General features: G+C 33.2%; 1 protein-coding gene across 1 annotated transcript in view; it reads right to left on the bottom strand.

Annotated features, from left to right (window-relative positions):
* Positions 1 to 5,907: 5,907 nt before the first annotated feature.
* LOC121392466 (uncharacterized protein K02A2.6-like) overlaps positions 5,908 to 24,738 on the bottom strand; it is a 31,665-nt gene continuing 12,834 nt past the window's right edge. Inside the window, exons 2-5 of the mRNA XM_041523663.1 lie at positions 8,963 to 9,193; positions 7,625 to 8,287; positions 7,008 to 7,147; positions 5,908 to 6,909 (exon numbers count right to left, since the gene is read on the bottom strand). Of these exons, the coding sequence (XP_041379597.1) occupies positions 5,908 to 6,909; positions 7,008 to 7,147; positions 7,625 to 8,287; positions 8,963 to 9,193 (2,036 nt within the window). The remainder of the gene's footprint in view (positions 6,910 to 7,007; positions 7,148 to 7,624; positions 8,288 to 8,962; positions 9,194 to 24,738) is intronic.

The following is a 24,738-nucleotide window of genomic DNA, read 5'->3' as shown; positions in this document are numbered from 1 at the left end:
GGTTTGACAATAAAAATATGAAATTTTTACAACATAAGCACTGCATAAGGCCCTATATATATATATATATTAAATATATATAGATATATATATATATGTATGTTTAATGAGACTTTTCTGTGGTTCTGGGGGGTTACTATGTAGGAATTTTTTGGGTCTTGTTTTCAGATGTTTATCCTTACATCACAAAGTTTTTGAGAAATTTTTGTGTACTTGTACAATTACAATCATCAATAACTAGCAAGTATCTGAGATGAGTCTCATTGTCCAACACACAGTGAAGTGGTTTTACTACAACTGTTTTTCAAAGTTTCAATAAGATATAAAATTACATATACTGTTCATGTATATAAACTAATATATATATATATGTATGTTTAATGAGACTTTTCTGTGGTTCTGTGGTTACTATGTAGGAATTTTTGGGTCTTGTTTTCAGATGTTTATCCTTACATCACAAAGTTTTTGAGAAATTTTTGTGTACTTGTACAATTACAATCATCAATAACTAGCAAGTATCTGAGATGAGTCTCATTGTCCAACACACAGTGAAGTGGTTTTACTACAACTGTTTTTCAAAGTTTCAATAAGATATAAAATTACATATACTGTTCATGTATATAAACTAATTGTGTTAATTAGTTTGTTACCAAGGCAAGCCAGCATAAAGGAATATTATTATTGGTTGTCATAGCAGAGATTTCCATAGCATTTCAGTATGTGCCTAGAAATGTAGACTCCTCACCACAGCTTCCTGTGTTAAAATAGTTTAGTTGTGACAAGGTCAATTCCTAACCTTATTATCAGATCTTTTATAGTTCAGTTTATACAGTGCAGTAGTCAAATTGTCTCCTCTTGTATTGTAGGATCAGTTTGTGAAATATGCAGACAATCAATAATTATAAAACTAGACAGCTTTTTAAGATTTTTATTTTTGGGATAGAAAAGTTATGTTTTAATTTAAATGAGTTCTATTTGCTTTGACAATAAAAATATGATTTTTTACAAAACTTGCGAGTAGCCTTATAATAGATCAGACAATATTGAAATTTCTACATAAGCCACTGCATAAGGCCCTATATATATATATATATATATATATATATATATATTATATATATATATGTTTAATGAGATTTTTTCTGTGTCCAACACACAATGAAGTGGTTTTACTGCAACTTTTTTTAAAATTTTTAATAAGATATAAATGAGATCATTAATGATGGATAATGATGACCTTTTTTAGATACATCTTTACAATCATTTTAAGTTTTTATTAAATTTATTATGAATTATCTTTATTATCACATCATTCATATCATATCAATTTTTATATGCACTAAAGACTTAAATGACAATAAATATAACAAATTTATTGTTATAGTGGTTGTAGAATTTATTTAATTTTTGCTATCAAGTATTAATAAATCACCTATATACTTCTGTCATATACTCTAGTATGATTATGTCCTTGCCTCTGATGTCTTTTTCATACTATTTATCAACTGACTTAAATTAATGAATGACTATATAACTAAGTTTTATTATCACATGTATTTTGATTTCTTTGTTTATGTAGGTTGGCGAAACTGTTCTCCATATATCATGTTATAAAAGTGATGATAAGGTTGTTCAAGTCCTTCTAGGTGCTGGTGTGAAAGTGAATGTTCCAGACAAGGTCAGTGTCATCTTAGTATATATAATGTAATCATTATCTGTCTACTATATACTTACTATATACATGACATATTAAACATATGTTATTGACATGTATGTTAATGGATGCAAATTAATGATGCAAAGTCACACGTTTATTCAATGTCTTTATCAAATATGAGAGTTTTGGTTCTACAATCCAAGTCATTTTTTTATTTTGAGGTATTTTGAAGAGACTTAAGGAACTTAGATATATTCTCAACTTCTTGTATATATGCAAAGGAAAGGTATAGACTTGGTAATTTGAGTTGAATGTTGTATTCCAGTTAAACAAGTGACAAGTGGAAGGTCAGAGTAGATCTTTGAAATGATTATTTTTTCTTCAAGTGTTTTGGATGTGTCTAGTTAAAGCATTAACTATAGTTCACATTTTAACAGTGTCAATCCAGGCTTAACAAAAACCTCTTTTTGAAACAGTCTTTCCTATGTTAACCCGTTCTTTATGCACATATAGCTCTTATCCAATTAGCTTTGAAAAGTGAGAAAAAACCTATGTCAAGAGGCTAAATGACATGTGATGAATAGAGTGAAAGACAAGAAAGAGTAATTTCCTCTTGCTTACAGAATTAGAGATTTCCAAATCAATAAGATTAGAGTGGCTATTGAGCAGCAAACATACTGGTCTCTCTCTCCCATGTGTTTGCTAGAAAGTTTTTTTATCCAAAGAATAGTTGAGTGTTAATCCAACCATTTGATGAACATTTAAGTACACATCTTTAACTGATCCTTTTAATAGAAAGTATACCAATATCTCACTGGGAAAAATGTGCATAGGTGTAATCACACTTCCAATTATATTAATGACAACAATAGTTGGATCCTTTCTTCATTACATGTCCAAGCTTTATAAAAGTTCACAGTAAGTTGTAGCTTGTTAAAAGCATACGACCAATCTTTTCTGTGTCTATTTTCTACAAATGGAATTACTCTTCTCTCTTTATTAAGACCTTTCTTCACAGCTATACAGATGTTGTCTTTTTTTGACCATACCATATTTAAGATGTATCAGTAGTCCACTTTAGTTAGCATTATTCTTTAACACAAGTAAGTACAGGTTGAAAACCTTGTCTTCTCCTATATTGCACTTTTCCAGTTGCATAGTCGCAGAGTACTTGCCATATTTGACTTCTGGTTGGTGACAGGATAATTTTAACTGTTTATGTTCATTTAAGTATTTTTTTCCTCCCACTGGGATGGCTTTAAAACTACTATCTAAATGTTTGTTAATACAATAATGAAGTGAATGTGATTACACAAAATATAGTGTGTGCATACAACATAGTTGCTGAGAGCATCAACAGGAAAAGGAGGCAAGTTGTGTTTCCATTGAATATATTTGCTCCATGCCTGAAAGGATCTATTTTAGATGCCTTCAATCATAATCTGAGCATGGAATACCTTAAATTACTGTCAACTACTAAGTCAGTTAGACAGAGGTAGAACAGAGAATTAAAAACTGTTGAGTTCAATGTGAACTAATTTTAAGAACCCAATGCAACATGTTGCCCACTTTCTTATATTTTGAATATGAGTTGTGGGATATCTAGGGCACACTGTGTTTAAATCCAATCTTCTTTGTGTTTGCTTTATACCTGTTAGAACTTATTCTAGTTAGACAATGTGTCTCTAAATGGGTTATGTCTTCCCCAATATCTGTAAATTGTGCAATGCTGATTTTATGGGCAAATATGAGAATTACAAATACACCATGTGTTCAGTTAATGTGAGACAACTAGATTATTACTAAAACAGAATCTTCTAAATCTATTTTGGTTTAACTTTGAGAATCATCAGAGAGTAGATTCAACAAGACCTTATGTACAGAACTGGAGAACAAAAGTTTCCACTTCTGATCTAGTCTCTACACTCAAGTGTCTGATGACAGATAAAGTAACTTGTGGTTGATTTGTGCTACAACTGAGGCATCATGAAAGGAGAATATAAATCTAAATGATCCTTTTTATGAGAATGAATCTCTGATAATTTTGATCGGTGCCTTGTATGTGGGAAGCCCTATAGCTATAAGTCCAAACTATGTTAGTATAAAGTAAGCATTCTCACCTGATGTATCATATGTATGTACTTGCTAGTGTTAGAGTACACTGCAGCTGTAGCTCTCTCTGCGTCACACTGAAACAACACAACTCATCTGACCCATTTACTTTCCCATTTAGCTGCTGCCACTCCCATTACCTTTTTCACAGCTATGACAACTGCTCACCAACTTTCCGGCCATTTCTCCTAGTTCGAGAATGACTCTCATGCGACTCTATAACCTAGATTTCCAGACAATTCAATACTGAACTGTCTCACACTCAGGCTGAGGTAATCCAGTATGGATACCATGCCAATACCATCTCCCCTTGCTATAAAGAGGAACCATCACATCAAATTAGATCTGCCTATTTTGAGCTATATCTCGTAGTGTAACTCTTACAACTGTAAACAAATTAATATGTGTCTCAAATATGCAAACAGGTTTGAAAATTCATCCAGTCATGTTGCAACTACCCAATAAGCAGCTCTCTCTTTGAGGCAACTTTGTGGTTACTCATACAATTGGAGTCTTTTGGTCCTTTAGGATAATACCTAATGACCTGATATGATAACTAGTCCTGTGCCTGAGGTGGAATGGACTTCTATCCAAGCCTCTGCTACTGCTCTTCTAATTATGGCTTAAGAAGTTTGCGGTTGTCCCTTGCTCAATGTAAATAAATTGAAATGCACTGACCTTAGCATCACTTTCTGTAGGCTGACACCAAGATTTTAATAACCTGATGTTATACCATCCAGTACATACTGTGATATTCATTGGTATTCTGCCAAATACTGTCACTATGCTTCTAACATAAGTGGTGTCTCAATGTTCCTGAAGTCAGTTTAATTTTGTCTCCCTTCACAAGAGGACTAGCTGTTCAAGGTCTCCAAATATTTTAGTTGCCCTAACAATGAGTCTAGCCAGACAAAGAGAGCCCTTACAATGTTTTATACACCCTGACTATAGTTGATGTTAATGAATACAAAGTTTAACCTGTGTTCTTCTAACTCTCCAGATATCATCATGTGATCATACATTGTAAAATTAATGAAATAGTTAATTATAAACTAACCAATTTGTACATATTCTGATCATACAAGAGGTTGTTTTTTAACATGTGTGGGATATTTTCTTGAGATAATCTCATTGCTTGTCATAACAGGATCAACAGATAAAAGGATGAGTCTCTTCACAATATATTACAAGTACATATTTCTTATTTCAAACTCTTGTTTTCATTTTTTATCTCGCTGCATGAAATGGCATTAGAAATTCCTGTGACTAAGAACACAAAACCAAAAATGTAACAGTTCCTGTTAAAAAATACAGTTGTTCTTGTTCATAGTTAGACCAACCTCAGAGAATTTTGGAAAAGTGGTATCTTGTGTCTTTATAAACACTATAACATCATCATTGATATCAATGCACCTGAAACATCATGAAGTTGTTCATCAATTACCTTCTGTAATGTCCTAATCACTTTATTGACTGACTAGAATTTATTATCATGAACAACTAAGAAAGTGAACAACTTAAATACAAGTAGAGCAAATGAGAACTAATTTACACATGAACAAAAGCTACACAAGAAAAGAACAATGTGACAATAGCCTAGCATAAAAGATATTAACACGAAGTAATCAACACAAACCATAATTGTATAATCCTAAATTTACACTAATTAACACACTTAGGTTAGTTCACAACATTCCTCCATCCTTAGCCAATACCAGGTATGAGTCTTTTTGGTGAATGACAAATCCGAGTCGAACGACGAAGTTCGACTGGCGGTGTTACAGTAGGTACTTCTTGAATTTCGGTTAGATCTGATTCAGGAGAAGGGTCAATGGGTAAATCATCTTGTATATCACTAGGTGAATCACATGAACGAATTCTTATATGATCAAAGTGTCTTCTGGTAATACGACCATCATTCAATTTAATCACAGCAGTTAGTGAACCTTCAAATCCAGTAATAAAACCGGGTATCCATCTACGATGATGAATAAAATCAAAAACTTGGTCATGTAACTTAAACGTACGATCCTTAGTTTTCTTATCATGTTGTTTCTTTTGTGTCATTTGTTTGTCCAATACCCGAGAAGATGTGTCAGGTTGTAACAAGTCTAGATGACATCTAAGCTTTCTACCCATTAAAGTTCAGCTGGTGATACACCAGTAGTAGAGTGGGGAGTTATCCTGTAATGATACAATAGTCGAGCAAGTCTTGTTTCAATATCTCCATTTGTAATCTTTTTCAATCCTTCTTTCAGAATTTGTACTCCCCGTTCAGCTAAACCATTGCTGGATGGGTGATACGGTGCAGATCTTAAATGTTGTATACCATTCTTCTTCAAGAATTCTTGGAACTCGCCACTCGTGAAGGCTGTTCCATTGTCTGTGACAACTACTTCTGGTAGTCCATGAGTAGCAAACATAGTCCTAAGAACTCTGATGGTATTAATGGATGAAGTTGATGGTACAACAACTACCTCTAACCATTTTGAATGTGCATCAATAACAACTAAAAATATTTTACCTTGAAATGGTCCCGCGTGGTCAATATGGATACGAGCCCAAGGTCTTTTTGGCCATTCCCAAGGATGCATTGGAACTGCTGCTAGAGATTTTTGATTACTCTGACATTGTTGACAGCTCTTCACCTTCTCTTCTATTTGCTTGTCAATTCCTGGCCACCAGACAGTGCTTCTTGCCAGACTCTTCATCCTGACAATACCAGGGTGAGTTTCGTGTAACTGATCAAGCAACTTCTCTCTTCCTACTTTTGGAATTACTACTCGGCAACCCAAAAGTATGCAACCATCTTGGACACTTAACTCCTCTTTTCGTTGGGAGAATGGGCGTAAATCTTCAGCACTCGTTTTAGTCCACCCCTTTAGTGTACAATTTCGTACGCGAGCTAATATAGGGTCTTTATCCGTCCAAGACTTGATTTTTGTGCTCGTTATGGGTGACGATTGTATGGTTTCCATGAGCAGTATCAATTCACCAGGGATAGGAACATCTGCAATAGTTTCTGGTAAGGGAAGTCTGCTAAGTAGGTCAGCGTTTGCGTTTGAATTTCCTGATTTATAGACGATGTTATATTCATAGGCGCTCAAGGCCAGTGCCCCAACGTTGAATTCTTGCTGACGCTAAAGATGGAATGAGACGATTTTCATTAAATAGACGCTGGAGTGGCTTGTGATCCGAACAAGTGGTAAAATGTCGACCAAACAAATAGTGGTGAAACTTCTTCACTCCAAGTGAAGATAATTGCTAATGCTTCTTTATCAAGCTGAGAATACCTCTTCTCAGCTGGAGTGAGAGAACGTGATGCAAATGCTACTGGCTTTTCTGATCCATCCTCCATGATATGAGACAGCACAGCTCCTATTCCATAAGGAGAGGCATTGCATGAGAGCATTAACTTTTCTGAGGATCATAATGGACCAACAACTTTGGAGAAGTTAATATTTCTTTAATATCTGCGAAGGCTTTCTTCTGATCTGTTCCCCAAAACCATTTCTTATTCTTTTGTAACAGAGTGTAAAGTGGAGCTAACAAGGTAGATAATTGGTGAAGGAATTTTCCATAATAATTCACCAGACCGAGAAATTAACGTAATTGTGCCACATTATGAGGAGCTGGAGCTTTTAAAATAGCTCGAATTTTATCTTCAGCTGGGTGTAGTCCTTTAGCTGTTATAACATGCCCCAGGTATTCAACCTTTGGGAGCATAAAGGCACATTTGTCTTGCTTCAGACGCATTTCCTCTGCCTTTAGTCGACTCAACACCTTGTCCAACGTTTGCAAGTGCTCTTCTTCAGACACACCTGTAATGAGAATGTCATCAATATAGACAGCAACGTTCTTGACACCTCTCAAAATGCCTTCTATTGTCCGTTGAAAGATTGCTGGGTGCTGAGTGGACTCCAAAGGGAAGACGAGTGTATTGATATAATCCTTTGTGAGTATTGATGGTTAAGTACTGCTTGGAGTCAGGTTCTAGAGCGATCTGTTGGTATGCATGTGCAAGGTCAAGTTTTGTAAACTTTTTCCCTCCAGCCAGTTGAGAGAAGAGATCGTCAACCTTGGGAAGTGGGTAAGTATCTAACTTAGCGGCTTGGTTTACGGTGAGCTTGTAGTCACCACAAATTCTGACAGTTCCATCCCATTTGATGACTGGGACAACAGGTGCAGCCCATTCTGAAAATTCTACGGGCTCTATGATGCCAGCTTTCTCCAGTCTTTCTAGTTCTTGTTCCACTTTACCTCGTAGAGCATATGGAATTGGTCTTGGTCTGAAGTATTTGGGTTGACTTTGTGGGTCAACATGTAGTTTTGCTTGTGTGCTTTGTACTAGACCTAGTTCATCCTTGAACAGCACGTTGTGACGATTTAGAACATCCTCTAATTTCAAGGCTTTAGGTCGTAAATAATTTAAGTGCAGTTTTTTTCCCAGTTGAGTTTTATCTTGAGTAACCAATCTCTTCCAAGGAGACTTGGTCCAGATCCTTTCACAACTGTAACCTGCAAAGAGTGACATTGGTTTTCATATTTAACTGTGACATTTATAACCCCTTTATAGATAATTGTTCACCTGTATAAGTTTTCAGATTGGTACTGGATGGTACAATAGGCGGTGCTTGGCCTTTTTCCCAATACTTGCGATATGTAGACTCGCTGATTATTGAAACCGAGGCTCCAGTGTCTACTTCCATGGTGATGTCCACACCGTTAACATTCACGGTCACCTGAATAGGTTTTACACGATTGGTATTCATGTTAAACAATGTATACGTTGATTCGTTGGGGGAGTGGTCTGCGTCCGAGTCAGTGATTTGATGCGCTCGTTTAGGCGTATCTCTCAGGTTTTTCCTACGCGTAGTGTGAGTACTTTTGTGAGTGTCCTTTTGTACAGGACCCCTGTTTTCTTACTGAATGAACAGGCAACGTCTTTGAATCTGCAACCAGCTGGGGAATGGGCCCCCTAGACACCGATAGCATTCGATGCTAACAGCACGATCTCTTGAGAAATTAGGATCTCGTCGTCCTTTCAGTGAGTTAACCTGAGATGAGTCCGCCCTTAGTAGATCTTTGGCACTTCGTTCAGCCGATTCGTGGGCTTGTGCAATTGTAAATGCTTTGTCAAACGTTAGAGGTGGTGGTTTGCCAACAGTAGACGTTGCAGGCGATCATCATTACATCCACAGATAAGGCGATCTCTCAGCATATCGTTGAGTGTGTCACCAAACTGGCAATGTTCCAAAAGTTCTCGAAGGTGAGCAACGAAGTTGGCGATAGATTTTCCCTCCTTACGCGTACGGGAGTGAAAGGCGAATCGTTGAACTGTAACAGATGGCGGCGGCTGATGGTGTTCCTGTACTAACTTCACCAGCTCGTCGAAGGTCTTCTCTGACGGTTTCTGTGGAGATACTAAGTTACGAATTAGTTGGTACGTCGATGCACCACAAACACTTAAGAGGAGAGCTCTCTCTTTTCCTGAGCTTGTACATTGTTTACCAGGAAATATTGCTCAAGCCTCTCCGCATAAGATAACCAGGTCTCTTTGCCGGAGCAATTCTCCCACAGAACCATGAGTTGCCATCGAAGTTTACCCTCGTCGCCAATTGTAATGTCCTAATCACTTTATTGACTGACTAGAATTTATTATCATGAACAACTAAGAAAGTGAACAACTTAAATACAAGTAGAGCAAATGAGAACTAATTTACACATGAACAAAAGCTACACAAGAAAAGAACAATGTGACAATAGCCTAGCATAAAAGATATTAACACGAAGTAATCAACACAAACCATAATTGTATAATCCTAAATTTACACTAATTAACACACTTAGGTTAGTAGTTCACAACACCTTCTGGAATGTTTTAGTTCCTGAGTGACTTTGTGCCAAAATTCAATTGGTCATATCATCATATCCCTTTGTAATTGGCAATAATGGCTTTCTTGTGATAAAGATAATACTAATCAGTGATAACAGCTCACAAGTCAATCTTTGATAATACTATGGTTCCATTTAATGTATGAATCAAATGATCAACTGCTGGACTGGGATAAATAGCTTAAACCATTTTCATGACAACATAGTCTAACAGCACCATTTTCTTTGGAATAACAATTAAGTGAGAGACCCAGTGAGTTGATCCTTCAACCTTCTTAATGATTTCTTGTTATTCTAAATCATCCTATTCTTTCTTGACTTTTTCATGTATGAACAGGAATGAAATGAGCTGACTAGGCAGGGGTGTAGTGTTGTCAATGAGTAGCTTGATCTTGACATTCTTCAACAGTACAATTCTTTTTAAACAAGTTTTATATTGTTGCATCAACTGTTTAGAGTTCAATAGCTAATGCTCAACTTGATAAATCAAGAGAGAGGGTATTTTGATGAAGAGTAAATCTTCAGACACACTTATATGACAGTTTTGTATAATAACTGACATTAATTGTCTGTATAAAGTCAGGGAATTTATAATACGGTGCTAATTTTCTTAGTAAAGTAGTAAAAATATTAACTCTTTCATCTTTTGGTGGATTGCTTGTCAAAATTGTTTAATTACATGATTCACATTCATCTTGGGTAAGAAATGTTCTGTCATAGAAGTTACATAGTTATCTCCAGTATCTGGGATAGTATTCTTGCATTGCTTGTCCAGCTGATATAGCAACAAAGCTCATTTTTGGTTGTCACATGTGATATTCTAGGTTATAAGGTAAATCTGAAAGCATCATTGCCAACTTTTCTATTGTTGATTTTTAAGCTAAGATCACTGATTGGGTCAAATGATGGAAGTAGTGTTAAATCGATTCTTGATGCTATAAGTAGGTAAATGTAAGTAGTTTAACATTTGTCACTGATTATAATATCTTATACTCTCTGACTATAGTCAATGACAATGGATACAAAGTTTAACATATGTTGTTCTAACTCTCAACCAAACATCACATGATTATAGATTACAAAGTTAATGACATAGTATAATTAATGAATATTATTAATACAATATTATATCGACACAACTAAAAATTACAGCCCTGCTGCCAGTCAAAGGAGAAGAAAGTAGATAGACTAAGGCAAGGAGAACTACAATGTATTATCACTATGTGAGGTCACCTAAGATGATAGTTTAACTTAGTACACCTGTGTAGCCTACTGTTTATATCCCAATGCCAACATGACACAAAGACCACATTTTGGTTACCATGATAACTGAACACTTCATGCTTGAGGATAATGTCAAATTATCAATTCAATAAATAATATGTCCAATAACCAAAAAAATACATCCTGGATACCCAAGAAAATTAGTGCCACCTCTTGTAATTATGTCTTTTGTATTCCAGCAAATTGCACAGATAGGCTACACTCATAGATTTGAATGTCAATAAGTCAACAAAGGACTTCTTATGACAGATACTTATGAAATAGAACTTGACTTAGGTCATTGAAAAGTTATCTTAGAATTAATTGATTTAAACTTTCTATTATAAAAGTGTTAGGAGTAAAAGGGTTCATGGCATTGTTTGATTACTTGAAGACAAACAACAACATTATTGTAAATAGATCCAAAGCTGCAGGATCACAGGATGGTTAATTGTTAATACACAACTTATAAAAAATTAAATTATAGAACTTATGATAATTCCAATTAATTTTTTAGCATAATAATTTTTAAGTTTTCTTAATTATCAAGTTTGAAATGTTCATTAATATAGTAATACAGTAGGGAATGTGGTAATGTTCATTAATATAGTAATACAGTAGGGAATGTGGTAATGTCATTAATATAGTAATACAGTAGGGAATGTGGTAATGTTCATTAATATAGTAATACAGTAGGGAATGTGGTAATGTTCATTAATATAGTAGTACAGTAGGGAATGTGGTAATGTTCATTAATATAGTAGTACAGTAGGGAATGTGGTAATGTTCATTAATATAGTAGTACAGTAGGGAATGTGGTAATGTTCATTAATATAGTAGTACAGTAGGGAATGTGGTAATGTTCATTAATATAGTAGTACAGTAGGGAATGTGGTAATGTTCATTAATATAGTAATACAGTAGGGAATGTGGTAATGTTCATTAATATAGTAATACAGTAGGGAATGTGGTAATGTTCATTAATATAGTAATACAGTAGGGAATGTGGTAATGTTCATTAATATAGTAATACAGTAGGGAATGTGGTAATGTTCATTAATATAGTAATACAGTAGGGAATGTGGTAATGTTCATTAATATAGTAATACAGTAGGGAATGTGGTAATGTTCATTAATATAGTAATACAGTAGGGAATGTGGTAATGTTCATTAATATAGTAATACAGTAGGGAATGTGGCAATGTTCATTAATATAGTAATACAGTAGGGAATGTGGCAATGTTCATTAATATAGTAATACAGTAGGGAATGTGGCAATGTTCATTAATATAGTAATACAGTAGGGAATGTGGCAATGTTCATTAATATAGTAATACAGTAGGGAATGTGGCAATGTTCATTAATATAGTAATACAGTAGGGAATGTGGCAATGTTCATTAATATAGTAATACAGTAGGGAATGTGGTAATGTTCATTAATATAGTATACAGTAGGGAATGTGGCAATGTTCATTAATATAGTAATACAGTAGGGAATGTGGCAATGTTCATTAATATAGTATACAGTAGGGAATGTGGCAATGTTCATTAATATAGTAATACAGTAGGGAATGTGGCAATGTTCATTAATATAGTAATACAGTAGGGAATGTGGCAATGTTCATTAATATAGTAATACAGTAGGGAATGTGGCAATGTTCATTAATATAGTAATACAGTAGGGAATGTGGCAATGTTCATTAATATAGTAATACAGTAGGGAATGTGGCAATGTTCATTAATATAGTAATACAGTAGGGAATGTGGCAATGTTCATTAATATAGTAATACAGTAGGGAATGTGGCAATGTTCATTAATATAGTAATACAGTAGGGAATGTGGCAATGTTCATTAATATAGTAATACAGTAGGGAATGTGGCAATGTTCATTAATATAGTAATACAGTAGGGAATGTGGTAATGTTCATTAATATAGTAATACAGTAGGGAATGTGGCAATGTTCATTAATATAGTAATACAGTAGGGAATGTGGCAATGTTCATTAATATAGTAATACAGTAGGGAATGTGGCAATGTTCATTAATATAGTAATACAGTAGGGAATGTGGCAATGTTCATTAATATAGTAATACAGTAGGGAATGTGGCAATGTTCATTAATATAGTAATACAGTAGGGAATGTGGCAATGTTCATTAATATAGTAATACAGTAGGGAATGTGGCAATGTTCATTAATATAGTAATACAGTAGGGAATGTGGCAATGTTCATTAATATAGTAATACAGTAGGGAATGTGGCAATGTTCATTAATATAGTAATACAGTAGGGAATGTGGCAATGTTCATTAATATAGTAATACAGTAGGGAATGTGGCAATGTTCATTAATATAGTAATACAGTAGGGAATGTGGTAATGTTCTTTCTTTAAATCAATTCACAAGATGTGGCTATTACATAAAGTCCACAACCTTTTCCCACTTTGTTAGTGATTGTTGGCAACTATAAAGGACAACAGTACCCCAAACAGATTTATCATTGTAAAAGCATCAAGAAGACTATACACTGAGTTTTACACAATGACTTCATTCTCCTCTGAAAACAGTTTGGAAAGCACTAACAAATGATTTCAGTGGCTGTGTACAATTTTTTGGATGATTAGTACAAGTGTTTGTCTGTAATAACTTGAAGCCATTTTTGGTTTTATACTGTTGCCTCAAAAGCCTTTTTATGAAGATGATGTGTACATGTGACTCCATTTCACCATTCAGAATGCTTCTTTTGATATGAAAGAACCATTGGCATTGCTTGTGTCCAGTTTCACTCAGAGTAATTTTTTCAACTTTCCAGCAATCTTATCCTTTTTAATTTAGTTAGAGGCTCTGCTATACCTCTCTGTTACTTCCAATTTCTCATCTATTTTAACCTTTAATAAAATGAGCCTTCAGATGGAATTAAACTTAAAATAGTACTTAAATTCAGAAGAAACATAAATTCCAAACCTTTTATAACTTTATATGGTCTTTGCTGTCTATGAACAACATTAGGCTTGACTAGTTCATTGGTGGTATAATTGCAGACTTTGTGTCTGTAATTTAACCATAAGCACATGGTGCACCGAAAGCCTTTAATGTGGTGCTATGGTACTAGGTGAAGCTTCAGGAGAGACTATTTCTTGGCCAATAGTTTAGCTTAAAAACATTTGACAGGGAGGTATCCAATACTTTAGCCTTTGATCTTTATATATATGTTTTGTTTATTTGTTTATTTTGACTCATCATATCTTTGTCACAATTATCATTTAGTATGGACGTACAGCACTTCATATAGCTTATTGGAGTAAAAGTGATGTCATTATAAAGATGTTAGTTAATGCTAATGCCAACAATTTAGAAGCTGTACAGTCTGTAAGTCATATGTTATACGTTTGTACATATTGTATGTATTATATAACTAATCTCTCTTTAATCTGCTCTTTATTTGTAGTTCTTGTTGTGATATACACTTTATGTAATTATAGCATTCACAATATATAAATATGTACAATATATATCCTATAAACCAAACAGATACAGCAATTATTAGTAATATTGTTTGAGTAGTAGTAAGAAACATTTTGGTGGGAACAAACAGTTTTTACTGTAGTAAGGTAATATCACATTTAGAAGTTCATACATACTCTAAGTATGAGCATTCTATGTGAGTGTATGTATATCTTAAAATTCTGAAAGAGTATTCTGTTTGAATATTAAAAGTAAAAACTTTGTCTTTCTATTTAGGACACTTTCCTTTTAGAGTCTCTAAGTAAAGGAAATTTTGAAAGGTACTAAGGATGCTTTGTCCAGGGGAGCTAATGTTAACATTGGAGACGAAGTATGCTGACTTGAAATTAATAGTGTAAGTATACATACACAACCATGAGAGTTATATGACAGATAGAGGTACTATGATGTAAACAAACCCAAGGGTCAACAAACCCATGGGTTGTTAATGTCATAGCAAAAACATGTGCAATATAGTATGATCTAGGTTGAATTATAATGAGTTTGTGGCTTAAATAATACCATGGAAGTTTAAAGTGATGTAACAGCCTTGTATCTGATAAAGTACTATGTTATATCTGATATAGTTATTTAATAAGTTGAAGCTGTCCGTTGACACTTTGAACTCCTTTGTATCATATCAACTTTAACATGTTACAGAAAAACAACTGCTACTTATTGATAGTTACAGATGTGGTCATTATGTAAGCACTCAACAACCCAATGATGATAATTTAGATAATCATCAGCTAATCTGTGCCAACAAATGTCTAACAATTCATTGCATTAAAGGTTTTCTATTAATAAATGGTGTATACTCCATAATGGTTTAAAAGTATTTGTTAAGAGATTCATGACTATTTGCTAGACACCATTTATGACTTTATGTAATGACAGTTGAATATTGACCACATCAGTGTTTTCCTAATGAATTATTAATAAATGGTCTAATATTGGTTTATTATTATGTAAAGATGTTCTTGCTCATGATGGTCTATAATTAAAAGGATAGATGTATATTTTATTTAAGCATTTTTCATGTGAATTGTATATGTATTTGTGTTTTATAAAATTATGATGAATAAAGTATTGGCCCAATGATTTGACATCTAACAACTAAGCAACATTGGGGGCACTACATTATAAAGGTTATAAATGTAATAGCAAAATGAATATTGACCACATCAGTGTTTTAATGAATTTAATTTAAAAAATGATCTAACATTTCCTTAATACTGTATTAAGAAGTTCTCTATCTTAATTACTATATTAGAATGAAGAATTTTATTCAAAATATTTTATGCTATTAACATATCAATCATTTGTTATTTGTGCTTTTACATTTACATAGAATGGGCAAACTGCTTTGTACATTGCATCCAAAAATGGAAATAAGGAATGTGTTGAGCTTCTCCTTAAAAACAGTGCTAACCCTGACATTGCTGATTATGTAAGTAGAGTGATATGCATTTATGGTTTATTCATTAAATAAGGCTAATATAGAATATATATTATGTCCTAAAACATTTTAACCAACTTACTCAAAACATTATTTCAGAAAGTAAGTCCACAATTGATTAGATATGTTTTAGACCTTTTCTGAAAAATTAGCTTTGATTTCAATTAGTTTCACTCACTCTAGATATGCTTCCATTAAAAAGTGAAGTAGAACAAGTCTTTTTTAATGTAGGGTTAGATGTTTATATATCAAGAATATATGGAGAGTTGAGCTTTTTTACTGTGTTAAAGAACTCTTCATAATTACTGTAGTTAGAAGGAAGAAAGCATTATTTTATTCAAAAAATTTTTATGTCATTTATATATATACATTAACAATCATTTGTTATTTGTGCTTTTACATTTACATAGAATGGTCAAACTGCTTTGTACATTGCATCCAAGAATGGAAATAATGAATGTGTTCGGGTTCTTCTTAAAAACAGTGCTAAACTTGACATTGCTGATAAAGTAAGTTGTAACATGCATTTATGGTTTATTCCTTAAATAAATAAAATTAATATAGAACGTTTTTAACTATGTCCTAAAACATTTCATTAGAAAGTGAAGTAGAACAAAGTCTCTTTAAGTACAGGATTAAATGTTTTTGTCAAAATATCTAATTCTCATTCCTTCAGAAATATTCTACTAATGTTTTAATTGGTAGAAAATTTTATTTTTTGTAGAAAATTCTTATTGTTAATAATTAACTGACTAAAATACATACAAAATGCTTTTAAATTTAGGTAATTCTAATTGTTGTGTTTTAATCTAAAATAAATAGAATATCAATTACTACAATTTACCAGAAATGCATTTTATTTTTTTAGTATGGTAATACACCCCTTCATGTCGCTTGCCAGGGTTGTTATGGTGATGTTGTGAAATCTCTATTGTCTCAGGAAAAGTTAATCCAATGGCTAAGAACCAATGTGATCAAACAGCAATGGAGCTTGTTTATCGTGACAACATAAATCATTTTGGCATTTTAAAGATGTTTTGAGCCATTTGAGCAATGTCGAAAAAGACTTTCCTGTAGAATCCTATAGCAAAGTCTTTTTTTGTGGTAACACTGGTGCAGGTAAAAGTTCACTTGCAGCAGTCATTATGGAACGAGCTAAGAATCCGCCTAACACAAGTTTGATACATCTGATCCTATTCCAGTAGATTTACTTACTACTGGGATTAATGCACATAGCTTTTCAAGTCACGAAGTTTGGAAACATTGTCCTTTATGATCTGGCAGGGCATAAGGAGTATTACAGTAGTCATGCAGCAATTCTTGAAAATCTCATGCTAAGCACACCTGCTGTTTTTGCCATACTTTCCAAGATGACCAACGATCTCTGCACGATTGAGTATGATTTATATTACTGGTTTAATTTTATAAAGAATGCCAGTCTTCGTTTATCAAGCTCAAGGCCATCTCAAATACTTGTCATTGGAAGTCGACTTGATGAGGATGACTAATGGTTGTGAGAAAATTTCAAAAGTAGTTGCTGAAGTTGCTAAAAAAGCTGATCATTCACAAAACTTTCGTGGGTTCTTACCTATGGAATGTCATCGTCCTGGTGGAAAAGGTGTCAAGGAGTTTGTTGCTATGCTTTCTTCTAGCTGCAAAGCTGTACTTGATCGATCTGATAAAATTAGTTTCTATTGCCACGTTCAATTATCATTCTTGCAATTGCTTCAAAGCAAAGAGAATATTGTAGATATTAGCTTGAAGATGCTATGTATCAAATTAAGAGAGCTTGATGACCCTTCACTTCCTTCAGAAAGGTCAGTCTTGTTGCAATTTCTAACCACTTTTTAAGTGACAAAGGTCTCATTTTATCCTTAAAAATGAGGATGATGCTCAAAGTTGGGTTGTTATTGACAGAGCTACTCTTCTCACTGAAGTCAATGGTGTCCTTTTTGCTTCTAAGGAAATCGAACATGCTCATAAAGAAATTGCTAGTAATACTGGCATTGTGCCTATGTCTGTTCTGAAAAGAGAATTCCAAAACACGATATTCATATGTTAATTGGGTTCCTTAGAAGTCTTCAGTTCTGTCATGTTTTAAAATTAATACATGGGAAGAGTTCAAAACCAATATATCAGCTTCAAATGCTCTGCCATCAGATGAGCTCTTATTTTTCCATCTCTCATTAGTACTGAACCTCAAAAAATATTGTAATAGAAAAAGGGTTAGGATGGTGCCTCTGGTGTCCTGATCATAACCAATTCCTCTCAGAACGATTTCTGCATCTTCTCCTTTTTAGCCTTTCCTACACGTTTTGTCTTCCACGTCATAATAGAGCTGGAGAACTTGCTAGAGATCCACAAATCCTAATGTTAGCTCGTCGTTGTAATGTATGGACAAACGGTATTTATTGGGAGAATAACGATGATGATGTTGAAGTTATTGTCGAAGTGGACAGAGAACTATCGTTGTGTTACAGTAGTTACATCAGTCAAGGACATTAAAAAAAGCCGCAAAGTTTTCAATGATGTTGTTCAAACCGTATTAGCATTGAAGAGTCATACGCACTCATTTCTGTGTGAGGAGTACCTCATGTGCTCCTAGTGATGTAGGAGAAGCTCGTAGGTCTCTTGTCAGTGAACGTACACTTTACAATATGAAAGATGTTGCTCGATCAGTGCTTACAAAAGGTAATGTTACAGATGATACAAGGACACCAAGAGGGTAGGCATTAAACAAATTGTGGGAGCTCATGATCCTTTTCTTTGCATTGCTCCTTCAGTCACAAAAGCACTTTTCAGTGCTGAATTGCCACTTCAAGAGGACCACCTTCAAACACATAGTGAATAGGTGTTCTTTTTTCTCATCATCACTCTTATCTTTAAGTCCACATGTCAGTAAAAAAATGTTGCAGTCAACTTAGTGTGTTTGCTGGACGTAATCCTTTGGTAAGTATATATTGGCTCAGGATACAATAGATATAACGTTATGTATCATACATTCTGTACTGTATTATACTTTACCACTTTTCTACTGGATCATACTTACAACACATTTTTGCACTTCATCATACTTATACCACGTTCTGTTATAGGATCTTGCTTACCTCCATTAACTGAACATGATATAGAAAGTTGTTGAGCAACACCTCTTAAAGGTTGTGTATAATGTCAGTGGTCCCTTGTTTTATTAAATGTATTCCTATTAGCATCTGAAAGTTTAGATGATGATACCTAATATAGGTGAGTACTAACTCAGTGTAACTGAGTTACATTGATGCTGTTATAACAATCTATATATAATGTCTAAAGAATAATGTAGAAAGTTAATTAATTTGTTAATCCATTCCTATTTCACTTTATTATTGAGTAGATTCTGTTTTACTCTTTTCTAAAACACACCTATTGTAGCCAATGTCTGTCTAAAGAAAATATTTAATATGCATTTCAAAAACTTTTTAATTTTTAAGTTTAACCACAATATATCTTAAACTTTAATGAGTTTTACTGACTTTATTAACGTTACTGTACCAGTAAAATAAGTATATAGATATTCTGTACTGTGTCACAGATTTGAAACCACAGAAACATGTTCTGCTAGAGTTTCTTTCTTCAGTTTCCTCTAAATGGCATGAGATTGGTGACCTACTTGGAGTTGATAATAATATCTTAATGGCTTGCATGCTGCAAATGATTCTCATCTAGCAAGTTGTCAAAAACTCTTGAGAATTGGCTCAATAATCATCCAACCCCAACTACCTGGAGAAAGATCATCGAGATTATGAAAGACCTCTTTCAAAAGAAGTCGTTGGCTATGTTATTAGACAGTATCTCATAAAAGGAGGTACATCTATTTCCCATCTCATAATATTATGTAGAGGTTATAGTCCAAAAAAAATGTGACATAAAACAAGCCTGAGAGCCATAGGTTTGAGAGTCATTTATGTCAAAACATACTATATCAGCAAAATAGTATAATGCAGTTAGGCAATACCATTTTAAGTAGGTTTACAACACTGAAATCAAAGTGATGTCACAGCCGTGTATCTGTTGATGTTTAGTGCTATATTTGGATGCAATGATGTATTGTAACTTTATCTTGTTAGCACTTGAACGTCTATGCTATTGTGTCACAACTAGATTTAATTCTTATATGCATGTGTCTGAAATGTTAGAGACAAATTACCCTAGATAAATTGTTAACAAGTGTCACACGGTAAAACTTGTAGTGAGATAACTTACTTCATGTAACTATCTCACAAACTTTAAATAAAGTAAACTAGAAGTTCAGTAGACAAAATCTGTGTTTATATTTATATATATATTTATTTTAGTAAATTTCTGATTAATTTTATTGTTGTCATAATATCTGAGAGTACTGTAGGAAAGTTAATGTATATGGAAATCCATTGTAAATTATTTTGGTTTCATTTCTTTATTGGTGTTTTTTTTCTAAAGCACCACTAACAAAACATGAAAATTAAATTCAATATTTAGGAAATGTTTTAGTTTCATTTGTTTGTTTTCTATTGACTGAGAAAGATGTACTTACTATACATTACCATCAGGCTATTTGAAAATTTATTGCACATAAAGCTTTTTTTTCTAAAATTTGATGTGATATAGGAATGTTCTAATAATATCAAATAAAAAACTAAAGCACAATAAAAACAGTGGCAAATGGAAATTACATCATTCCTTACATATAATAGCACAGAACAAAGATTTGGAAATACTATAAAGAGCACAAGAATGTTTTATAAGACTTGAAGCAAATTAGATGCAAGAAAAAGTTAAACAAATGAGGACAAATTAGACATCAAAGTCTTGATTATATACATCAAAATGTTAATTATTGCCACAATTCATGATAATTTGATTCACAATTTTACTGTGAATTTATAATTGTGGTGAAAACCATAAGATTGTCAATTAAATTGAGAGCCAAGATTTGATCACAAATTAATGATAAGATTGTGTATTGGGGAAAATGCATTAATAGTGAATTTCTGATAAAATTGGGAATTTAGGCTGTGCAATGAATTTGATGTCTATTTGTTGTTGTCGTTTGTAATCATAAATAGAACCTTTGTATATGTTGTAGTATACATTGTTAAGTTTATTTTCTTTGGACTATGACATTAGAAATATATAAACATCTAATCTAGTGATATCAAAGATTCACTCATCAATTTATAATCTAGTATTTTGTGTATCCATGTATGCTAGTTATACATTTGCTGTCACCACTAATTGTTTGTATTTGGATTATAAGGTATATAAACTTTCCTACATCATATAATTTTTCAAAGATAACATTAACACATTTCAGGTGTTATTTCTGATATTTAAAGCTATGCATGATTATGAATATATATATATATATATATATGTATATATTTGTCCTTATCAATGTTTTCTTCTGCAGATAAGGCAGTAGAGGGCAAGAGTGAAAGAGGTAAGATTCTGTATAATGTGTTTACCTAAATGACAAAGAACTTAGTCAATTTAACTATAGATTCACCTAGAGGCTGATGACATGAAATTATGATTTTTATTTTATTTTTGGTAGTTTATATTTGCTTAAGAACAAGAATGTTGGGGGTTGGTGGGTACTTGCAGTTATAGTGGCATTACTGCTATAATATTGTGAGTAATAATTATAGTTACTGACTGTTTCAGTGAAATAAAAAAGTAATACTTTATCTGTGGTTGCTATTTGTCTATTGTATATGAATTCTAGTAAATGTATGTTCTTGATTGATAAAACTGTTTGTGTGTTGTAAACTTCAGTCATCAAATAAATGAGTTGAATAATCTATTTTCATTTTCTATAGGTATTTGGCTTGAAATAGATGATGTCTCTCTTGTATACAATCTTTGAAAGACTGAGCTAACTAATTTTACTACTGCTAAAATTAAATTTATTAGAGTGTTGTGTTAAGGAGCAATATGTATAATTTTGTTAATAAATTACACATTTAGAGTGAAGCAAGAGGAAATTCTAACTTGAAAGTCAACACATGTAACAATTAGATATCATTTAAAGGAAACCACCTCAGTACAGAAACCCCTCAGCCAAATAGGAGCTAAATTACAGTATATCAATTCATTGTGTTGGCACTGGACAACTAGTTCTTAACTTAGAACAAGGTGACCAAGTCTCCAAGCAGTTTATGCTAAACCATAGGTGTGCAAAGTTTAACCACAAATTGACAACATGTATAGCATCAACAAACAATGACAAGTGGCAATTCTTAAGGCTCTGTTTCTTTGCATTATATATTGTAACGGACATATATATCAGTAGTATTCTTAAGATAGCAAAACTATTTCCATAAGTTTGGATTCAGACAGAAAAATACACTTATAAAAATTCTCATGTCTAATTGGCAGAGGATGTATTAGTTCCGCATACAATTTTTAAGTGGTAAAAATTTGTTTTGAATTCTCCTGTTCATTTTTCAAAGGTCATGTTCAGTCTTTAGCTTTAATGTCAGGATAATTTGTTCACTTGTGATAGTTATTAATGTTGTAAAATCACAAGCAATAACTTAATATAACTTTAATACTTTAGCACATAAAACACACATGCACAATGGTGTCATTAAGAGTACTTATTAAATGAGGATAGGGATGTGAAATATGAAACAGGGAAAAAAAAATAGAAATAGGAAATATGACATCACTAGAATGATGGAATTGCTCAATACACACAGTGTATAGATGGGTATTCCTGATTATACGAAGAAGATGTAGGTAAAGTATATCACCCAATATGAAGTCCCTTCTTGACTATAATGTCCAATGAAATTTGATACAATGTTTCCATTGAATTCATGCTGAGTTACCTGTAGACTATCATTTGAAGTCATTCATGCATTGTGACTTACCTGTAGATATCATTATGAAGTCAGGGCAGAAGGCTAATGACTGGCTCTGACAAAAACCCTCAAGATGATAAATGATGATTGCTTGAGATATTTTTATGTAACTAGAATTCTGGCTCCTATAGAATTGGAATGTCTTGGCCTGTGGAGTGGTACCGTAGATCTGGTTACTCTGGCAAATTCCAAAAAAATTATTAGCAGAGTTCGGAGTGTGACTGTGCTGGCCCGAGAGGAGTTACTAGATTTAGGGTTACATGGATCCTTCAACACTTCACGACATACACTTCATTGTACAAGTGACTCCAGGGGGTTCACATATCCCATTATTTATTGACAAGTTTTTCAAAACATTGGTGTCAATGGCTCCAATTGAATATCCCAAGTAAGCTGGGGACTTTATAGTAGTGAGTGGATAATCAAGGATTCAAAGGAGCATTTCTGATGGGACCATATAAAATTTTTTTTGGGGTGGGAATAGGAGTGAAAAGAGTTCATGAAGTAGCCTCCAATCACTGGCAATTTATTTTATTTCTGGGATCGGTGATCAGCTGTTTACATACCACCTTCCAAGATTATATGCACAACTATTTGCAAGTTATTGTTACTGCGGCAAAGTTAAATAGGTGATGTATGATGCCTTTGTAAATATTGTCAGCTAACAGATGAAAAAAAACCCTGGTTTTAAATCCCTTGAAAATGCTTTGAAGCTAGATTAGATGCTGGGATAATTCCATAGTAAGTGAGTGTTTTTTTAATTCAGGTCTTCATTCATTACTCTTAAAAAGTGTCTATACTACTATAGTTAGTTTGTGGTATACGGTATACATCCTAAAAAAGGATTATTGACTACTATACCAAGATGTAATGTATTTTGTAGCTTGTAAGGATGGAAGGAACGTAACCTTGTACAATAATTTAATATAACTGGTGCCTAGTTGATTTCTTTTTCTACATGGTGATGATATAAAATGGTTAGCATTGACAATTGTTATACATGCAGTCTGTCAGAATTGTAAAGGAGCTATTTGCTAAATTTATTTTAATCAGAGAAAATGAATAAGTTATGTGTTACTAGCCTTTTTGGAAAGTATAAGTGGAATTGTAGCTCTCTCTACTATGATATGGTACAATGTAAGGATGGCCATAATGCTATCGTCCTTCAGATTTTTGTAATGGGTGTATAGCTTACTCTCTGCAGGTCAAGATGCCCTAGTTCTGAATTTTATTTTATTCTTCTAATATAAGTATGACTTTTTTGTTTTTTTAGCCAGGTTTGGGTAATACTTCATGTGATCCAAATTATATATTATACATTGATGACAGAGATTTATAACTTGCTCTTTTCTTGGGAAAACAGAACAATAATATCTTCTAATTATGTGTGTAGGAAAGTTGTCTAAATAGTCTGTGTTAAGATATTAAGAAGCCAATGCAGTTAGTTTCTTGCTATATTTGATTAAAACTATACACTCAGTCATTCAATAAGCACCATGTGACACTACATCAGACAAGTGACAGCATGATAATAGGAATGGTGGCAATGTTCTTTTTCTCTCTATTTATAAACCATAAATAACTATAAAACTAGAAGGATTTTTAAGATTGGTATTTTCATAGATTTATTTAAGTGCTTTTAAATCACAACTAAAAATGTGATTTTTTACAAAAATTTGAAGGTAGGCCGCCTCCAAAAGGCACATTTAATTTAAATGTATTGATTTGTATTAGTCATGAAAAGGAAATAGTGAGGAGTTTGTCAGTGTCTATGTACCTAAAAAAATTATTAATTATAAAAAATTATAATTATCAAGGTTCATACTTGTGTGCTGTCATAAGATCTTTCATCTCATCCATTAAATGAAGACAACATAGAAAAACTAATTTGAACAACTCTGTGTAAAGGTTTGGTATAGGTCAATGTGTCTTAAGTATTGTTTTAGCCCACCTCATGGGGCAGAT

Source organism: Gigantopelta aegis, unplaced genomic scaffold (genome assembly GCF_016097555.1).
Source record: "Gigantopelta aegis isolate Gae_Host unplaced genomic scaffold, Gae_host_genome ctg3863_pilon_pilon, whole genome shotgun sequence".
Lineage (NCBI taxonomy): Eukaryota > Metazoa > Mollusca > Gastropoda > Neomphalida > Peltospiridae > Gigantopelta > Gigantopelta aegis.
Note: the sequence above shows the minus strand (reverse complement) of the source record. Positions and strands in the feature narration are given on the sequence as shown.